This window comes from Onychomys torridus, chromosome X, assembly GCF_903995425.1.
Source record: "Onychomys torridus chromosome X, mOncTor1.1, whole genome shotgun sequence".
In the NCBI taxonomy this organism is placed as follows: domain Eukaryota; kingdom Metazoa; phylum Chordata; class Mammalia; order Rodentia; family Cricetidae; genus Onychomys; species Onychomys torridus.
Genome location: NC_050466.1, coordinates 83,714,016 through 83,735,178, shown reverse-complemented (window position 1 = coordinate 83,735,178; position 21,163 = coordinate 83,714,016). Strand labels below are relative to the sequence as shown.

General features: G+C 41.5%; 1 protein-coding gene across 3 annotated transcripts; it reads left to right on the top strand.

Moving 5' to 3' along the window:
• The first annotated feature begins 284 nt into the window (after positions 1-284).
• On the top strand, positions 285-20,528 carry Eif2s3 (eukaryotic translation initiation factor 2 subunit gamma). 3 transcript variants are annotated; one of them, XM_036174914.1, is made up of 12 exons: positions 286-416; positions 1,143-1,206; positions 3,364-3,491; positions 3,589-3,710; positions 6,251-6,345; positions 7,333-7,491; positions 8,586-8,720; positions 10,312-10,406; positions 11,709-11,853; positions 14,540-14,709; positions 15,138-15,310; positions 20,259-20,528. In XM_036174914.1, exons 1-12 carry the CDS (start codon positions 348-350, stop codon positions 20,320-20,322), a joined length of 1,419 nt encoding a protein of 472 aa, XP_036030807.1. In that variant the 5' UTR covers positions 286-347; the 3' UTR covers positions 20,323-20,528. The 3 variants fall into 3 exon arrangements, with proteins under 3 accessions (XP_036030808.1, XP_036030807.1, XP_036030809.1); XM_036174915.1 differs by lacking the exon at positions 7,333-7,491 and having other exon boundaries at positions 285-416; XM_036174916.1 differs by lacking the exon at positions 1,143-1,206 and having other exon boundaries at positions 362-416.
• The last annotated feature ends 635 nt before the right edge of the window (positions 20,529-21,163 follow it).

Here is a 21,163-nt window from a genome sequence, read left to right as displayed (position 1 = left end):
AAATAGCTTCTCTGTCTAGCGAGCAGTGTCGCATTGATAACCCTCCCCTCAAGGGGGGGGGGCTATGCTGGGGGCTGTCCTTAGTCTTGCCTGCACAAAAAAAATCTAACAGGTCTGCCATAGGTATGTTCCAAAACTTTGTATCGTGTTTTCAAGGAAGCTTGCGGCTAGTTCCTGTGCAAATTAAAACAGAGAAGTTCAAGCAGTAAGATCAGTGCCTCATTTGCCATCCTTTTTACCAGGTCTGGATAGTAGTCCGCCCTCCCGCCGCTGCTCGTTCGCTCCGCCCAAGGGGGCCTACGTTATATCAGGCGGCTGCCGAGCACTTTTCTTCCTCTCTGAGCAAGATGGCTGGGGGTGAGGTTGGAGTGACTCTCGGGCAGCCACATCTTTCCCGACAGGATCTCGCCACATTGGTAAGGTCTCGATTTGAGGCGGGAATGCACCATGAGCTCGGGGTGGAGATGAGGCAGTGCTTGGGTGGCTGGAGCGTGGGGTAAAGGAGCTATTCTAGACCCGGACCCTCCAGGTCTTAGAGTCTAAGGCGTGCCGGCTCTGCCGCCAGTGCCTTGCCTAGTCCCCAAACTGATGAACGATTTTGAAACTTGGAACCCCTACAGTGTGTGGCTAAACTTTGGTGATAAATATAATTAAAGAGTATGGATGAGGCTGCACTTCACTGTGTAGAGTGCATACTTAGCAGACAACAAATCCTGAGTTCCAGCCCCAGAAGCGCATAAGCGCACGCCGGTAGTCTTAGCACTTACGAGGTGAGATCAGAAGTTAAAGCTCATTCTTGGTTACATATGGAGCTAGAGGCCAGCATGAGACGCACCAGGGTTGTTAAAAGTTATTAAGATTTAAGTCTGTAAAAGGATTGGAAAGCGGACTACACTGCCCACCGTGTTGGACACTTGAGACTTGCAAAGATTCAGATTAGACGACTTCTCATCTCCAGACCTCTCTTAGTGAGTGGAGTTGTCTTGTGTGACACAGAAAGGCAAATAGGGTTCCCAATCTTATAGCACGTTAAGGGAAAAGACACTTTAGCAGGAGAAAAGAGCTGCTTATACAGGGAGAATATAAAGTCAAGGAAAATTTTCTGGTTTATATTTATCATGCTTTGAAATATTGCATTGCAGGATGTCACCAAGTTGACACCACTTTCACATGAAGTTATCAGCAGACAAGCTACAATTAATATTGGTAAGATAAGATAGCTCGGACACCTGAATTAAAAGTAATTTTAACCTTTTCTTTTGTGCAATTACTTGAATAATGTGGGCATTTACTTAGAGATTGGCCTGAGCAGTACAGTGTCAAAAAGAAAGCTGTGGAGCCCTTGTTAACAAAGTGTTGCTACATTTTTTTTTGAGATGCGTGTGAAAAGTTTAATGGGACAAGGCAGTATGTAATCATACCGTAGCAGAAGTTTGAAGTGAAAATGTGTTTTTCTTGTCATACAAAGGCAGTTTATGGAAGTTTTATTTGATATATAATCTATAATTAAGTGGAATTCTTTCCCCCCTAATTGGCACCTAGAACTGTTGAGGTGTATTGCTTGAGTATAAAATGTGTGGTCTGTTTTCAGTTTTGAGGCAGACGTGCTATGTAACCCTAACCCTAGCTAGCTTGGTATTCAGTTGTCAATTGTGTAGCCCAGGCTGACCTCTAACTCAAGACAATCCCCTTGCCTCAGCTTTCTGGGTACTGTGAGTATGAGTGTGTTCTTTTTTGTTGTATTGGAGTTTGTCATATTAAATGGGTGTGCTTCAGTTTCTTTTTTGTTTGGTTGGTTGATTTTTTGGTTTTCTTTTTCTTTTCTCAAGACAGGGTTTCTCTGTGTAGTTTTGGTGCCTGTCCTCTGTAGACCAGGTAGACGAGATTTTGAGTTTGTTTGTTTTTTTTTTTTTTTTTTTTTTTTCCTGAGACAGGGTTTCTCCATCTAGTTCTGGTGCCTGTCCTGGATCTCACTCTGTAGAACAGGCTGGCCTCGAACTTAGAGATCCGCCTGCCTCTGTCTCCCAAGTGCTGGGACTAAAGGTGTGCGCCACCACTGCCCACCAAGTTTCTTTTTTTTTGGGGTGTGTGTGTGTGTGTGTGTGTGTGTGTGTGTGTGTGTGTGTGTAGCTGAGGATCAAACCCAGGGCCTTGAGCTTGCTAGGCAAGCACTCTACCACTGAGCTCAAACCAAGTTTTTTTCTTTCAAGGCAAGGTCTACCTACATTGTCCAAGCTGGCCTCAAACTATCCATCCTGTTTCTTCTTCTCAAGTACATATTCTATTAAAATTGGTCTGAAAAGAAATTTATAATAGGAAAGAGCATATAAAGGGAAAAATTGAATACCCTTTAAACAATTTTTTTTTTGTTTTTGGTTTTTTTAGACAGGGTTTCCTCTGTGAAGCTTTGCGCCTTTCCTGGAACTCGCTTTGGAGACCAGGCTGGCCTCGAACTCACAGAGATCCACCTGCCTCTGCCTCCTGAGTGCTGGGATTAAAGGCATTCGGTCACTACCACCCGGCCCCTTTAAACAATTTTATTTCTATTATGATTATTATTATTCTGTGTGTGTCTGTCCATGCACATGTATGGAAGTCAGGACAACTTTCAGGAGTTGGTTCTCTGTTAGATTCTGGGAACTCAAGTCTTCAGGCTTTTGTGACAAGTGCTTTTACCTGCTGAGCCATATCATTAACTGTTTTACTTTAATGTTTATGGTTAGGGTTTTTAGTTTTCTCCTTTCTTTCTTTCTCTTTTCTTTCTTCCTTTTTCTGAGACAGGGTTTCTCATTGTTAGCCTGGCTGGCCTGGAACTGTTTTTCTTTATTACTGTGGCTGCCTTAAAAGGCAACTGCAAGAATTCCCAGAGCCACAGCCTGAGGGAATTCTCCCTCAGGCACTGACTCTCCCAAAGCTACTAAGGGGAACTTTATCTGGGATCTCTGTCCCTGTAAAGAACTCAAGATTCAGAGGTTGAGGTGGAATTCTGCCTGCTTGGAGAGCCTGAATAGCAAGTAGCTAGCCTCCCTTTGTTTGCGCCTTTACCCAGTGTCCTTTTATAGCCCCCACTTAAAAGCTCTGGCTTCACCTCTTCCTTTCACTTCCTGTCTGCTAGTTGCCAACTCAGCCTCCTGATCGCAGGTTAATTTTATTTAATCAAACAAATGCAATATACCTCAATGCTACAGGAACTCACTCTGTAGACCAGGGTGGCCTCAAACTCACAGAGATCCTCATGTGTTTGCCTCCCCCGAGTGCACCACCACTGCCTGGCTGGTTTTTTGTTTCCTACTCAACACTATTTGAAAAGATGTTTGGTGTACTTGGCATACAGGAGTTAATTTTGTTGTGCTTTGTCAATAGGTACAATTGGTCATGTAGCTCATGGGAAGTCTACTGTGGTAAAGGCTATTTCTGGAGTTCACACCGTCAGATTCAAAAATGAACTAGAAAGAAATATTACCATCAAGCTTGGATATGCTAATGCTAAGGTGATCTATGCACCAGGAAACTAGAAACTATTTCACTTTAATTATTGCATTGATAACAAAACCAGTTTTCTGTTTTCTTTTACACTGAAACGTTTAGATTTATAAACTTGATGACCCAAGTTGTCCTAGACCAGAATGTTACAGGTCATGCGGAAGTAGCACACCAGATGAGTTTCCTACAGACATTCCAGGGACCAAAGGGAACTTCAAATTAGTCAGGTAACTTTTATGCTAAAAAAATACTTTATGCTTTTTAAATCACTGTTTTGTGCTTTTTGCTTTTTAAAGTACTTAAGATACTGAACACTAAACTTAATTGCTAAATGTTTTTTTTTATTATTTCATGTTATTTTATACAATGATGATAATTGAAAGATAAAATACTTTTTGTGGGGTGGTGGTGGCACAAGCCTTTGGAGGCAGAAGTAGGTGGATCTCTGAGTTCCAGGCCAGCCTGGTCTATAGAGAGAGATCCAGGACAGGCACCAAAACTACACAGAGAAATCCTGTCTTGAAAAACAAAACAAAAAAAATTGTTTTCAATTAATTTTAAATGCGTATTTAAAAAAAAACTTCTATAAACTGAAAAAATGCATAAGGGAGCTAGAGAGGTCCCAGGTGTTGGGTGCACTGGGTGATTCCCAGCATCCACCTGGTGGCTCTCACAGCCATCTGTAAGTCCTGTTCCAGGAGATCCCACACCCTCTTCTGGCCTCTGAGGGTACCAGACATGAAGCACTCATTCACAAAAAATAAAAATAAGTCTCTTTTGTTATTTTGTCTTTTTTTTTTCCCTTTTTTTCAGAGCTGAGGACCTCAGGGCCTTGCGCTTGCTAGGCAAGCACTCTACCATTGAACTAAATCCCCAACCGCAAAATAAGTCTTTTGGGGGGGCGGTTTCGAGACAGGGTTTCTCTGTAGCTTTGGAGTCTGTCCTGGGCTAGCTCTGTCGACCAGGCTGGCCTCGAACTCACAGAGATCCGCCTGCCTCTGCCTCCTGAGTGCTGGGATTACAGGCGTGCGCCACCAACGCCCTGCCAAAATAAGTCTTTTTTTGTTGTTTTTTGAGACAGGGTTTCTCTGTAGCTTTAGAGGCTGCCCTGGAACTCACTTTGTAGACCAGGCTGGCCTTGAACTCACAGAGATCCACCTGCCTCAAAATAAGTTTTAAAAAAAAATTTTAAGGCAAGTATTGCATGAGCAAGAAAGGGAGAGAAAACACAACTCATTGGATTAAAGCTGTCATTTCTGTTTGTTAGATAAGAAGAAAAATTAAGCCGTTTTTAAAATTGTTCCTTTAAAGTAAATGTTTCCAAACAATTTTCTCAATGTGATTGTATGTGTTGGTTCCTTACCAGAGGGTCCTGGTATCTAGTTACTAACATCAGAGTCATCTCAGGCCCAAAATTTAGGGTGGAGGGGAAGCCAAGAAATCTCAATAATCAGGATAGATTCTTTAATACAACTACTTTTTAAAGTTTATTTAATGTGTGTGTGCAGTGGTATTTTGCCTGCATGTATGGCTGTGTGAGGGTGCCAGATTCCCTGGAACTAGAGTTATAGACAGTTGTGAGCCACCATGTGGGTGCTGAGAATTGAACTGGTGTCCTAAAAGAGCAACCAGGGGGGGGGAAAAAAAAGAGCAACCAGTGCTCTTAACTGTTGAGCCATCTCTTCAGCCCCACTTTAATGCAGTTTTTAAAATTAATTTAGAAAATTATAATGAACAGGATATCAGGATTCTGTTTTATTTAGATAGGGTATCAGTATGTAGCCCTGGCTAGCCTGGAACTCACAGATCTGCCTGCCTTTGCCTCCCTCCTTCCCAGTGCTGGGATTTTAAAGGCCTGTATCACCATATGTGGCTTGCTCCCCCCACCCCACCCCCACAAAGTTGGGTTGGGGGTTTTTTTGAAGATATTTTAATGTAGACGTTAAGCTTAGAAAGAAAGACACATTCCGGGGTGTGGGGATAGGATTTAGAAATATAGTCACCAGTATCAGAATTTTAAATAAAAGCTAACAATATTGCTGATACTCTCTTGCTTCGGTGTGACTTGTTTTGCTTGGTGGGATAGTTTGTTTTTGTTGGTTTGGTTTGGTTTTTCAACAGAGGGTTTCTCTGTGTACTCTTGGTTGGCCTCGAACTCAGAGATCTGCCTGCCTCTGCTTCCCGAGTGCTGGAATTAAAGGCATGTGCCACTATCCCTAGCTGTAAGAGCACTTATTCTTTTTTTAATTTTCTGGAGCTGAGGACTGAATCCAGGGCCTTGTGCTTGCTAGGCAAGTGCTCTACCACTGAGCTAAATCTCCAACCCCAAGAGCACTTATTCTTAAGCAGAGGACTGGAGTTCACTTTCCAACAGTCACAACTGCCTATAACTCTAGTTCAAGGGGAGTTAATTCCTTCTTCTGTTTTCTGAGGTTAAATAAGATCTGAATAGTCAATTCAAAAGAGTTGAGTACTATAATTTTAAAGCAGTACTGTCATCTCACGTCAGACACACAATTCCAGTTTTTTAGGGGTAGTGGTATTTTGGGCAGTGTTTTTCCAAATCCTCATTCTCTCTTTTTTTAATATTTACTATTTTTAATTATATGGATGTGTTTGGGTATGCTTACCTGGGTGCCAGTACCTGTGGAAGTCAGAGGCATGAGACCCAAAGTCTACATTTTCCAACAGTGAGAACTAGTTCCTGTGTGGTTTAACTTTAAGAAATCTACAGTTTGCTTGTAGTTTTGATTGTTGTTTTTGTCAGGCACGTTTCCTTTGTTGACTGTCCTGGCCATGATATTTTGATGGCTACGATGCTGAACGGCGCAGCAGTGATGGATGCAGCTCTTCTGTTGATAGGTAAAACCATCAGAATTGATTTGGACGAACCAATAAAGAACTAATTCGTGGAGTATTTGAGGAAGAACCTTTGGAGGCCATGTCCATTATCTGAGTGAGGCATGAATAGGAATGTGTCATCCAGAGTGACATTTCCTTCTAATAGATAATCACAAACAAAATACTAAGCAAAAGAGTCCTGGGGGTTATGGCTTCTGAGAAGTCTTACAGTATCCAAAAAGGAATATTGTTTCACATTTAGTTCTACTTAAAATTTGTGTGTTAGGGCATATATGTGGATTGTGAGTTGCCCCTCCATGTAGATGTGTAGTTGTTATTTATTTACAGTAATTGCCATGGTGTAGTACAACATGGGAGTTGCCAAAGTTAATGCTGTGTTTCCTTGTGTGAGCTATTAAGAGATTTGACAGGTGTGGGTATGGTAGTTTTAGGTATGCGAGAGGATATGGCACAGGACACACGAACAGACTGGGCAGGGTGATTGTTAGCATGCTGAGCGAAACTTGCCTGTGTTTGCACCGTTGCTCATCTTCACAGTGCTCTTCCTTGGTTAAGAAGGAGCTTTAACCTCAGAGGAGGGGGAGCCTCCTCGTTGGAGCTTGACTTCCAGAACATACCTAGACTAGATTGAGCTAGGAGGCCTAAACAAAAAAGCTCTTGAATGAAGCCAGTTTTGTTCATTGGAAGCTTCTTGCTTAGGATCAGGACTGCAGATAGATAGAGGGTGAGGCAAAGTTGGTGGTAGAATGTGTGCATGCTATAAAGCTTACCCTTTTATCATTTAAAGGGTACGACTTGGCGAGAGGAACTGCATTCAGAATTGCACTAGCACAAAAGTGAACACCCTGCCCGTTATACAGTCACTGCCCAGTTACACTCCCTCCAGCCCTCACAGCCAACAATCTGCTTTCTGTTTTTGAAATTGCATGCTCTGGATATTTCTAGTTAATTCTCACGTATCTATCTGTTTTATTCAATGTCAACTAGCTGGTAATGAATCATGTCCTCAGCCTCAGACTTCTGAACACCTGGCTGCCATAGAAATCATGAAACTCAAGCATATTTTGATCTTACAAAATAAAATTGATCTGGTAAAAGAAAGTCAGGCTAAGGAACAATATGAGCAGATTCTCGCATTTGTACAAGGTAAGAAGTTATAACTAATAAATCAGAGGATCACTTTGAAAGATAATATAGTAATAAAGGTAATAGTTCATCTAAAACGGCAAATGTGGGTCTCATAAGTGTTCTTTTTTCTACATTCTCCTTGCTAGTGACCTGATACAGTATCCTGATAAGACTATAAATCTATATTCCTGAATTTAATGTACAAAATTAAAGCTGAAGTTTTTTAAATCCCAAGGGCTTAGAGTATAACTCAACGGTAGAGTGCTTGGCTGGCATACCCAGGGCACTGAGTTTACATCATTGCCTCCCATTCCTTAGTGATAGTAAAATGAATAAAATCATTTAAAAAACAATCTTTCTGCTGGGCCTCATGGCATATGCCTTTAATTCTAGCACCCTGAAGGCACAGGCAGGCAGACCTCTGAGTTCAAGGCCAGCTTGTTGGTGTGTATAGCTAGTTCTAGGCCAGCAAGGACTGCATAGAGAACCTGCCTCAAAAACACAAACAAAGCAATCTTTGCAGAGTTCCTTTCTCTAGTACCATGGCATGTTTCACTTTCTGAGAAGACATGATAATACATATTACTGTTGACATTTAATTATTTTTTAGCCTTTTCTTGTTGGGAACCTAATTCCAGCATGAAAAAGATTAATCCATTTTGATTAAAATCTAATTATTTTTGTTCTGTTTCTTTGATCAGTTTGTTTGACATATGATTAATTTTAAAAATGTGATATATGCCAGCCAGTCTTTGATTAGCAAAGAGTCTGTAATTTCCTCTTGGCATTTGTGGAAAGGTTAATTACATGTTGTTAGAACCTTTTCAGCTTGTAAAGAGCTCCTTCCCAAAAGTGTTAATATTCCTTTAAACACAGCATTTGCCTATGTTAAATATACCCAATGATATAATTTTAGCAGTTGTCCCTTAGAGGACAAAGAATTCATTTTCAGGAGATTTCAAGAGAAAATATTGTCATCTTTCTAGATAGACCACTTTTTACTTGCTGACTGGCATTTCTGTTAGTTCTAATGACTTTGTCTAGCAGCTGTATAGACCAAGTTTTGTAAGGCCCAAGGAGGATTTTGATCTTTCTGAAATTTGTTACTGTAGGAACAGTAGCCGAAGGAGCACCAATTATTCCAATCTCTGCTCAGCTGAAATACAATATTGAGGTCGTCTGTGAGTACATAGTGAAGAAAATACCAGTGCCCCCAAGAGACTTTACTTCAGAACCCCGTCTCATTGGTAAGTGACAGGAGTCACGTTTAACTGAATTTTTTTCCACATTAGTGCATCCCCTTCAAGATTGTCTTAATATTTTCTCTTACCGAACAGATGGTGGTAAATCTATAAAGCCTATTTGAAATAATGTCTTGATCATACTGCTGGATGACAAAGCCCTGAGTACACAAGAAACTCTTTTGGTGCTTTGTATATAGCATGTTATGCAACCAACATGGAGTAATACAGTGTTTTCTAGGGAAGTTCAACATGTTAGGATGTTATAGTTTCCATACAAATGATGTCATTGTGCCATTACTGAGAAACCGAAGCGTTTAATTTCACTGAGCTGTGGTTGCTCAATGACGTAGGAGCCTTTCCTTTACCTTTTTTTTTTTTTAATTGGCCAGTCAGCTCTTTATTAACCAGTGAGAATAGTACATATTTACAGTGACCAAAAAGATTGTTCCACAGCAATGTATTTGGGCATTTCCAGATCTTCATTTGGAGCTGTTAGTGTGATTATTAGGGAACGTTCTCTTGGGTTACCTGAGTATAAGTAATATAGTTTTAAAATTGTTTTATAATTTTAAAATATAATTTGTGTGGTAGAAGCCATATAATACAGAAAATCCTATATATACCAAGCATGGTGGCACACACCTGTAATCCCAGCTCTTGAGAAGGAGAGGCAAGTGGATCTCTGTGAGTTCAAGGTTAGCCTGGTCTGTGTAATGAGTTCCAGGACAGCCAGGGCTACAAAGTAAGACCCTCTCTTGAAAAAAATAAGTGGGGCTGGAGAGATGGCTCAGAGGTTAAGAGCACTGCTTGATCTTCCAGAGGTCCTGAGTTCAATTCTCAGCAACCACATGGTGGCTCACAACCATCTGTAATGAGATCTGGTGCCCTCTTTTGGCCTGCAAGGACACATGCAGACAGAACATTGTATGTATAAATAAATAAATAAATATTTAAAAGAAACGAATAAGTGAAGTGGCATACTGTGCACCCACATACAGTCTCCAGTGCACTTGATTGATGACTTTTCTGATGATGCTGGAGATACCCAAAGCCTCATGCATGTGATGCAAGGGCTGTATGTACTCTTAGTCGCTGTATGCATCAAGACATAATGGCTAATTTATTGTAAATGATGTCTAGATAGTTATGATACATAGCGGATAATGGCCCTCACACACACACAAAACCTTTTGTGTTCATTACATAAGTAATTTTGCTCTTTGGCTGCTTGAATTACACAGATGTAAAACCCTTAAATATGAAGGGCAAACCACATGTCTTAACTTTGTTTTTCTTCTATTTTTATAACTGCTTTTTCCTTTAATAGTATATGAAACCCATCTCTGATCATTATATATAGTTTTAACATTAATTTCAAAGAGCTTCATGATATTCCATAGTATTGGTAGACTCTAATAAGCCGTCTCAGTGTGCTTTCCAACTATTTGCATTTTTTCCATTACAGGTAAGGCTTCAGTAAGCACTAAAGCAATAATATTAGATTGTTACTAGAAAAGGTGACTTGGAAAACAATGTGTCTTCTAAATCTAAAGTAAATAGGATGGCTTTAATTTGTGTTAAATTTTTCTTTTAGTTATCAGGTCATTTGATGTCAACAAACCTGGCTGTGAAGTTGATGACCTTAAGGGAGGTGTAGCTGGTGGTAGTATTCTGAAAGGAGTGTTAAAGGTAAACTGGGTTTGAGTTGTTCCCCTGTCTATTTTCTTACATGTGTGGACATGTGAGTGCTACAGTGCACAGATGGAAGTGAGACAACTTTTCAGGTGTTGACTCTCCTTCTGTCTAGTAGGTCCTTGGGATTCAACTCAGGTCATCAGGCATGGTGGTAAGCACCTTTCCCCTCTGAGCCAGCTCATTAGCCCACCATTGTCTTAAGCAGGCTGGCCTCAAACTTAGAGATCCCCTTGCCTCTATCTTCTGAGTGCTGGGACTAAAGGTCTGCACCACCACACCCAGTGAGAAATGGTTTTTCATATTGTCTGGTATTGAATATGGATTTATTTTTGTCTTTGGGAGATGTCTAACCTCTAAATTTTAAGTTCTCTAGTGAATGTGGAACATGTTTTATGTGACAACAAGTTTACTTGGTAAATTTGCAGCAGTTGAGTAGATCTGAATTTTAAAATATTCTTTTAGGTTTATTTATTTTATATGTATGGATGTTTTGTCTCCAAATATGTATGTGTCCATGGAGGCCAGAAGAGAGTGTTGGATCCCCTGAAACTGGAGTTAGCGATGGTTGTGAGGTGCTGGGAACTGAACTCTGATCCTCTGTGAGAAAAAGTACTCTTTATCTGTTGAGCCACCTATCTCCTCCATGTCAGTTTTTTCCATTAAAAAAAAAGAGAGAGAGAGAAGATGAGCATAATGGTGCACGCCTTTAATCCCAGCACTTGAGAGGCTGAGGCAGATGGGTCTCTGAGTTTGAGGCCGACCTGGTCTACAGAGTGATTCCAGGACAGCCAGAGCAACACAGTAAAACCCTGTTGCAAATAAACTATTTAAAAAAAAAAAAAAAAAACCCTTTTTTTTTTTTGGTTTTTCCCAGACAGGGTTTCTCTGTGTAGCTTTGCGCCTTTCCTGGAACTCACTCTGTAGACCAGGCTGGCCTCAAACTCCCAGAGATCCACCTACCTCTGCCTCCCAAGTGCTGGGGTTAAAGGTGTGCGCCACCACCACCTGGCCAAAAAATACTTTTTTTTTTAAGTAGTGATTTTAACCTGGCATGATGGTGCACAGCTGAGAGGCAGAAGCAGGCTGGTATCTGTGAGTTCAAGGCCAGCCTGTTCTACCTAGTAAGTTGCAGGCCAATAAAAATAATAGTAAGAAGTAAATAACAGTAATGATCTTGAAATTAGACAAAAAAATTGCCTTTTTAGTTTTGTGGTCTTTTTTTTGTTGGAACATTGGTAAGTAAATAATAAATGTGTTGTTCTACAGTAAATCTCACTACTGGTTATGTGTTTACAGGTAGGGCAGGAGATAGAAGTGAGACCTGGTATTGTTTCCAAAGATAGTGAAGGAAAACTCATGTGTAAACCAATCTTTTCCAAAATTGTATCACTTTTTGCGGAACATAATGATCTTCAGTATGCTGCCCCAGGTGGTCTCATTGGTAAGGATTTCTCTGTCATCTCTTAATTTGTGGAGATTCGTGGTAGATTAAAGAGAGATTGTAGAGTTTGTTTTGTTTTTACAGATTTATTTTTATGTGTACTAGTTGTTTGCATATATTTCTGTACCATGTATGTGTGTTACTGCCCAAGAATGCCAAAAAGAGCGTCAGACCCCCTGGAACTGGAGTTTCAGAGGTTGTGAGCTGCTTTGTGAGCTCTGGGAACCAAACCCAGGTCTTCTGCAAGAGCGGCAAGTGCTCTTAACTGCTGAGTCTCTTTGCCTCCCTTTGTTTTTTGGGGGTGGGGTTGTTTGTTTGTTTGAGGCAGGGTCTCTACATAGCCCTGGCTGGCCTCAGACTCACGAAGATCCACCTGCCTCTGCTTCCTGAGTGCTGAGATCAAAGGTGTGCCCCAACACGTCCTGTTTTAAATTTTGACATAGGCTATGCTAGGACTTAAAGCAACCTCTCTCAATCAGCTTTCCACTTACATCAGCTAGACTTACAGATGTGTACTACCACACCTGGCCTTATTGGTACATCTTGGAATATTTTAAACAGAAAGAATACATTTTGTAGCTGGCAGTATGACTCACCCACTCATATAAGCAAACACATTAATAAAAAATAAAATATTTTTAAAGTATATTTTGGTGGATAGATACTTATTAGCAATAATAATTATTTCTGGCTGTTTTGTTTTAAAGTAAGGTTTGGGCCTAAAGTCTAGAACATGCTAGGCAGGTGCTCTGCCACTGAGGTATATAGCCTTAGCCCTCTTTTTCCTTTTATTATTATTATTGTTACTATTTATTTTATGTATATGGGTGTTTTGTGCATGCGGCCACATACATGCCTGGTACTCACAAACACGCCAGAGAAGGCATTGGGTCCCCTGGGACTGTAATTACAGACAGTTGTGAGGTCCTGGCAACTCCACATAGTTAAAAGGGAGGTTTGTTTTGTGGGGTAACTCACAAGTGAAGGGATAGGTAACAGGGTCTGGGAAAGGTGTAGCGCAGTCCGGCGTTGTTCTCTGGAGAACTCTGCTCTGTCTATCTCCAGGGTCCAGGGTCCAGGAACCAAGAGAGCTGGCCCATCCGGATCTCAGGTCTTAAGGGCTCCTGTCTACCCCTGCCTTGTAGGCATGACAGTTACTGAAGCCTCAATGGGGGTAGTACTTCCAGATCAAAGCTGGAAGAGCTACCCACTACAGACATTGAAGCTGGGTCCTCTGGAAGAGTAGCCAGTGCTCCAGCCCCACTTTTTCCTTTTGAGAAAGGGTCTCACAAGATTACCCAGGCTGTCCTTGAACTCACTTACCCGTACTTCAGGCTGAGCTAGAACTTGAGGTCTTCCTGCCTCGCTGTCTTCAGTAGCTGGAATTTCAGGTCTATGCCACTGTGCCTGGCGTAAAATAAGTTTGGCCTAGCATTCAAAATACCCAACTAGTTATCTATAGTTTAGGGATTTCAGTTGGTTTGTTTTACTGTCTTGCTATGTTTCCCAAGCTGGCCTTGAATTCCCTTAGTCAAATAGTCCAGAAGTAGCTGGGACTACAGGTTTGCACTAGAGTGCCTGGTTTACTGTTTGGCAAAACACTTAGGCTTGCTTTTTATGAGTGTTTTGCAAATGTAAAGTTACTCAAAAATGTCAGATTATACTCATACTGAGGTGGGAGTAAAAGAAATACCTTCCACATAAACATGGTAGTGAGCAGCTGCAGTCCCACTTCCTTGGGAGTCTGAAGCAGGAGGATTGCCTTTAGCACAGAGAGTTGAGACCAGTGTGGCCAGCAGAACCAGACTCGAGACACAAGACCTTCCACAAGTAAGACCCTGTGTCCAAAAAAGAAAAAAAAATAGAGGTAGGGGGCAGATCAAATACCATGTGGGAGTTGCTGAATTGTGTTCTAATCTCTTAAAACTTTGGATTACTGAGAAAGGGGCAAGATAAAAACTTACCCCTGGGCTAAAGAAGAAAATAGGCACAATTTATTTTTTCCTTTCTGTCATGTAATTAAAAGTTTACTATAATGGCGGCGCACACCTTTAATCCCAGCCCTCAGGAGGCAGAGGCAGGTGGATCTCTGTGAGTTCGAGGCCAGCCTGGTCTACAAAGCGAGTTCCAGGAAAAGGTGCAAAGCTACACAGAGAAACCCTACCTAAAAAAAAAGACTAGAGATGTGGCTCAGTGGTTAGGAATGCCTACAGCTCTTGCAGAGTTCCTGAATTCAGGAGCTGCTCACAACCACCTGTAACTCCAGCTCCAGGAAAGTCAGTGCCTCCTCTGTTACCACGTTTACATCCATGGATCCACATACAGATAATATACATATACACATAACTTAAAAATAAAAAATAGCTGGGTGGTGGTGGTGGTGCACGCCTTTAATCCAAGCACTCAGGAGGCAGAAGCAAATGGGTCTCTATGAGCTCAAGGCTAGCCTGGTTTACTGAGAGAGTTCCAAGACAACCAGAGCTGTTATACAGAGAAACGATCAAATGAGTGAGTGATTGAAATAGAAATAAAGCAAATATTTTGTTAGGCTTAATTTATGTGTGTGAATATGGAAATATATGTAAAGGGCTGTCATTTTATGCTTGTTTAACCAGACTTTAAAGCAAATCACTCCAGAGGTAGGTGTTTTAGATAAGAAATAAAGCCAAATACTTCTTTATATTAGGAGTTGGAACAAAGATTGACCCCACTTTGTGCAGAGCTGACAGAATGGTGGGGCAAGTGCTTGGAGCAGTTGGAGCTTTACCTGAAATATTCACAGAACTGGAAATTTCCTATTTCCTGCTTAGACGTCTTCTGGGCGTCCGAACTGAAGGAGACAAGAAAGCAGCAAAGGTAAGTGCATGTATATAACTCAGCTCTCAGAAAGGACCAACACCAGTGCTAAACATTCCAACTGAAATAAAAACTGTTGATTTCTTTTGGGTTTTTTTGTTTTGTTTTTTTGAGGGGGGTGGGTTTCAAGACAGGGTTTCTCTGTGTAGCCCTGGCTGGACTGTCCTGAACTCACTCTGTAGCCCAGGCTGGTGTTGAACTCACAGAGATCTGCCTGTCTCTGCCTCCCAAGTGCTGGATTAAAGATGTGCCCAGCTCCTATTTGTTTCTGGTTTTTGAGGCCCCTGCTGTCCTAGAACTCACTGTGTAAACCAGGATGGCTTCAGACTCACAGAGATCAATCTCCTGGGATTAAAAGTCTGTGCCACCACACTCTTCAAAGAACATTTCCTTATTTGTTGTTCCCTTTGTCTAATTCATTTGCCTAGGTCCAAAAGCTGTCTAAGAATGAAGTGCTTATGGTCAACATAGGATCCCTGTCAACAGGAGGAAGAGTTAGTGCTGTCAAGGCTGATTTGGGCAAGATTGTTTTGACTAATCCTGTGTGCACAGAAGTAGGAGAAAAAATTGCCCTTAGCCGAAGAGTTGAGAAACATTGGCGGTAAGATTGTTTACCTTTACCACTGTCTGTTAAAAAGCTTAAGTAAGTTCTTAGTGAGATATCTATATATTTATGGACACACTTCTCCTTGAACACAACAGATAGTGTGGCTTTAGCAGTCACCTTTTTGTTTGGATGTTTTGAGAGCTGTATAGCCTTGATTTGTATTAATTTATATTAGTACAGATGCTTCATTTGGCTTCCCTTTGTTTTAGATGTAACCTATCCAAAAAGCAGTGAATTATAATGTTTCAGTTTTCGCCTCATCTGGCATTTTCCCTCCATTTATTTAGTTGGGGAGGGGAGAGAGAGAGAGTCAGAACAACTTGAGAAGTTGCTTCTGCTGCCATGTGGGTTCCAGGGATTGAACTCAGGTCATCTGGCTTGGCAGCAAGCACCCTTTGTAAACGTGTGTGTGTGTGTGTGTGTGTGTGTGTCTGTGTGTGTCTGTGTGTGTGTGTGTGTTTGTGTGTGTGTGTATGGAGGTACACACATGCCATGGTACACATATGGAGATCAGAGAACAACTTCTTCACCATGTGGGTTTTGGGGATTAACCTCAGGTAGTCAGGCTTAGTGATGAGTGCCTTTATCTTGTGAGCTACCTTTATCAGCCCTGGACTTTAAACTTTTCTTTTAAATTGGTTTCTTTTTAAGAGTGTCACACGTGCTAGGTGGTGGTGGCACAGAAGGCAGAGGCAGGCAGATCTATGTGAGTTCAAGGCCAGCCTGGTCTACCAAGCGAGTTCCAGGATAGCCGGGGCTACACAGAGAAAACCTGTCTTGAAACAAAGAAAGAGTTTCATACACTGTGTTTTGATCATACTTGCCTACCTACTCCCAACCCTTCCCAGGTCTGTCCTTCATAAACTTTGTTTTTGGGAACAAGGACTCACTATGTAGCCCTAGCTGGTTGGTCTCAAACTCACAGAGATCCACCTGCTTCTGCCCCTTGAATGCTGGGATTAAAGGCATGTGTCACCACACCTGGCCCTCATAAATTTTTTATTTGTAGTTTATACTTTACAGTGACTTTGCAAGTATTCTTTGCAAGAATGTAGAAGCTGAGTGGTGGGGCACGCCTTTAATCCCAGCACTCAGGAGGCAGAGGCAGGTGGATCTCTGTGAGTTCCAGGCCAGCCTGGTCTACAGAGTGAGATCCAGGACAGGGACCAAAGCTACACAGGGAAACCCTGTCTTGAAAAACAGACAAACAAAAAGGAATTGTATAGAAAACTCATGCACACCTTTTCCAGAAAGATGTGTACACACGCATTTATTTATGAACATATATGTTTTTTTTTTTGGACTATGTGCAGGACAGTAGGTTGTGTATGTCATGCATTTTGATGTCTTAATAGTTCAGTATATATCTACTAAACAATGCATTTTCTTTCATAACCAAGAAATTGAACATTGAAGCCAAGAGAATTACAGGGAGTTCAAGGCCAGCTTGGGCTACATAGTTTTAGGCCAGTCTGCCCCACAGACTGAAATCCTAGCTCAAAAAGAAACAGTGCTGGGGAGATGGCTTAGCAGTTAAGAGCACTACTCTTCAGGGGACTCAAGTTTGATTCCCAGCATCCACATGACAGCTCATGACTGTCTCTTTCGAAGGGATTCAACCCCCTCTTCTGGCTGCTGTGGATACCAGGCAGGTACATGGTACACAGATAATATGTAGGTAAAATACTCATACACATGAAATAAAAAAATGGTTTGGTTTTTAAAAGGAATTGGGCATGGTGGCATGTGCCTATACAGCACTTGGAGGTCAGAGGCAGGTGGGGTATATCATGAGTTCAAGGCCAATCTGATCTACATAGCAAGTTCCAAGCCAACCAGGGCCACAGTAAAACCTCCAGTTTTGTCTCTACCCAATAACGCTTCTTATGACCCTGCCATGTAGAATAAGAATTCATATTTGGATTTCATGTCTCTTTGATCTCGAACTTTCTCGGCCTTCCTTTGTTCTTTTTTGACATTGATAAAATTGAAAACTATAGAAAGTAATTTTATAGACTGCTTCTGGGCTTGTCTGATCCTTTTGGAAATTAAGGTTCGATTTAAGTTATATGTTCTTGTCTGAAATTCTTTTTTTATTTCATATATGGATATGTGCACATGAGTACACTACCCAAGGGAGGAAGAGTTGTCCATGGAGCTGGAGTTGCAGGTGGTTGTGAGCCACCCAGTGAGGGTGCTGGGAACTGAATCCCCTGGAATTCTTTGGGTTTTCAAGACAGGATTTCTCTACATAGCCCTGGCTGTCCTGGAACAAACTCTGTAGATTAGGATGGCCTCGAACTCACCAATCCACCTGCCTCTGCCTCCCGAGTGCTGGCATTAAAGACATGTGCCGACACTACCCAGGAACCTTGGAATTCTTATGGATAGTCATGTTTTCTCAGGAAATCATGGCCAGAGATACATGACTGACTGCTCTCTCTGGAAGTTGACTATTGCTGTGGTGAGCGTGTCCAACTTTCCTGCTGTTTAGTTACTCTTAATTACTCTTGCAATTAATAAGAAGTCTAGGAGGCTAGATGTAATCCCTGCACTTGGGAGGTGGATGCACATGATTAGGAGTCCAAAGTCATCTTGAGCTCCATAGTGAGTTTGAGGGCAACCTGGGCTAGCTCAAAGTTAACATGTGCATGCAAGTACACACACGCTCACACACACGCAAAGCCAAAAAGAGAAGAAAGAGAAATGTGTTTGGAAACTCTGTATATGCAAATAGCCTGCTGTTCATCAAATCCCACTCCCTTCTGTATTTATCATTCACAGATGATTTTTGCCTGAATTGAACTTCACTATATTGATTGAAACAGTGATTCCACCCACCAGCACCCTCCCCCTGCCAATTTCACCAGTCCACGTTTGTTTGACATTCTTTTCTTCCCCATTATTTGATTATTTACTTTCATAATGCAGATCCTGAGGATCTGTTTAATTCATTAGGCTATGATATGTTGCTGTGTACAAATTGTCCAAGATTTGGTCAGTAGGGAGGGACCCTTAGAAATACAGGCCTATGCACAAGCTGGGAAGTATTTATCTTTGCTTTCTCCTTCTGTGTTCTTTCCCAAATTAATTATTCAGTCGACTGCTTCCTTCCCATTCCTGGCTGCATTGTGGTCTATACTATCATTTTCACTTAAAAACTTGTAGCAAAGGAATCCTGCTTTGCTTTATCTGTTGTTACTTAAGGACTCAGGCAGATGAGTCTTGTAAACACTGTCATAGTACTGTGCTAAAGAATTTCTAACATCCTGGCACTGCTTGTGAATATTGGGTCTTTCTAGAAGCCAGGTTGGGTCCATTTAACTAACCTTTCCTGTTGGTTTGTCTAAAATACCCCTAAATTAGACTATCCCATGGACTGGTTTCCCCCTAATTATTCCTCTGCATCTTGCTCTGTTCTTTACTTGTCTGTCTTTCCTTGATACTGTGCAGGTGACCGTCTCTGATTGCGTGCTTGCCAAGAAGATTGATCTGAATTGTCACTGCAGTTTAGCAAAAGTTAACCTTTTTGTAATATCTACCACCACCACCCCCTAGGTAGCCCTGGCTGCTCTGGAACTCAAATTGGTCCATCTGCCTCTGCCTCCTGAGTGTTGAGATTAAAGACATGCATCTTGATGGCTATCCGGTATCCTGCTATGGAGAGCAGTCTGCTTCTAGACAGTGTTCCTGTGGTTCTCTTTATTTTCCCAGCTGATGTTATTTAAAGACCATTGATCTGCTGAGGCAGTCAGTGGAAAGAAAGCATTTTCAAAAGACAAGTATAGAGAATAGGGTTTGATTTGCTTTTAAATCTGATCTGGGTGTGGTGACACAAACCTTTAATCCCAGCACACAGGAAGCAGAGGCAGGGGGACCTCTGTGAGTTCAAGGCTAGCCTGGTTTACAGAGCAACTTTGAACATCCAGAACTACTTAGTAAAACTCCTTTTCAAAGAAAACAAAACACATGTATAGACTGACAGACATACTCATGCATGTCCACACACAAACACAAAATGTATTAGATATGTAATTTGGGTAGCCTGAAGGGTCCTGTATATGAGTTCTTTTCTTCTTTTGGTTAGACCAATTAGGCAAATACATTCTTTATTTTATGTGTTTGCCTGATGAGTGCACCATGTGTGTGCCCAGTGCCCAAGGAGGTTGGAATAGATTGTCAGATCTGTGTGATTGTGAGCCACCATATGGGTGCTAGGAGCTAAACCCAGGTCCTCTGCAAGAACAGTGAGTGCTTTTTACCACTGAGCCATCTCTCCAGCACTTAGGTTTTGTTTTTCTTTGAGACAGGGTCTCATTTTGTAGACCAGGCTGTCCTTGAACACAGATCTGCTTTCCTCTGTTGGCATGAGCCACCACAACTGGCAATTTTTGTTTGAGATGGGATTTCCTCTTGCCCAAGCTAGCTTCAAACTTACTATCTAGCCATGACCTAATTTATTTTCCTGTCTCCCAAGTGCTCGAATTTACAACCACACCCAACCTACTAGTATATTTATGACAGCAGGTTTTGTTGGACTTTCTCACCGTGCTGTCCAGCATCCATCTGTCTGATTTTAGAATCTGAGAAAATGTGTGAGCTTTCTTTCTAAAGAAGCAGCTTTGGGGGCTAGAGAGATGGTTCAGCAGTTAAGAGCACTGACTGCTCTTCCAGAGGCCCTCAATTCAATCCCAGCACCCACATGGTGACTCACAACCATCTGTAATGAGATCTGGTGCCCTCTTCTGGCTTGCATGGATACATGCAGACAGAATACTATATACATAATAAATAAATAAATCTTTTTTAAATAGGAAGCTTTGGGAACACATCTGAATTTAGAGGGTAGGCAGGTAAAGCAGTCTGTGGATGATTATGTGGTGATGCCAGCGCGGTAGTGTGAAGCTCACGATTTCTCCTGTTTTTATTTTTATTTTTGCAGTTTAATTGGCTGGGGTCAGATAAGAAGAGGAGTGACCATCAAGCCGACTGTAGAGGATGACTGAAGAATCCAAGTTAAACAATGCCTTGGGGTGGAATCGGGATTTCTTTTAATATCTAGGGGTATATTTTCAAAGCAATACTAGGGAAATAATTTCGTAGTTCATTACCTTAGTAGTAGCTGTAAGAATATTCTCATATTTTGGTGATGACTTTAACCTCAACTTCTAATATAGGGCCTACAAGTAAACGTCAAAAGTGGTATACTACATACCGTATTGGGTTAAATCTACATTTTAGCAGAAGTTAAACATTCCAAAATGATGTCTGATTTATCAATGAGTGAACATTTGAAGTGAAACTTCGCTACAACCAGCCTTTGCTATAGCACACATATCATGAACCTATCTAAAATGAAAATGATCTCTTTTCATGATTTCCTCCATAGTGAAGGACAGTTGTTGCTGTCGAAACTAAGGGCCCACACTTTCCTTGACCCACTCCCTGTATTTGGTCTTCTGTTATCTGAAATTGGAAGGGAAGGAAGACCAATGAGCTCAAATGAGCAAGGCTCTTAGAAATTGAGTGCTCATTCCCTTGCCACGGGTGACCCTTTGCTCTTAGCTTTTTCCTGGAAGAGACCAGGGGAATCCAGCACCAGAAGGTCTCGCCCTCTTCCAGTGCCCTGAGACTGTGTCTTTCTTATTTACGCCTAAAAATCTCAGTCTTCCCTCACCAACAAATAGTATTATAACGATGGATGATTGATAGTTGACAAAGTTGTGTCCAGGTTGTATTTTCTGGGGTCTTTGTTTTAGTAACAGAGTCTCCTGCATGATGAACAAGCACCCTACTGCTGACTACTGCCCCTAGCTGTAGTAGCTGGTAGGATTAGGGTATAAATTA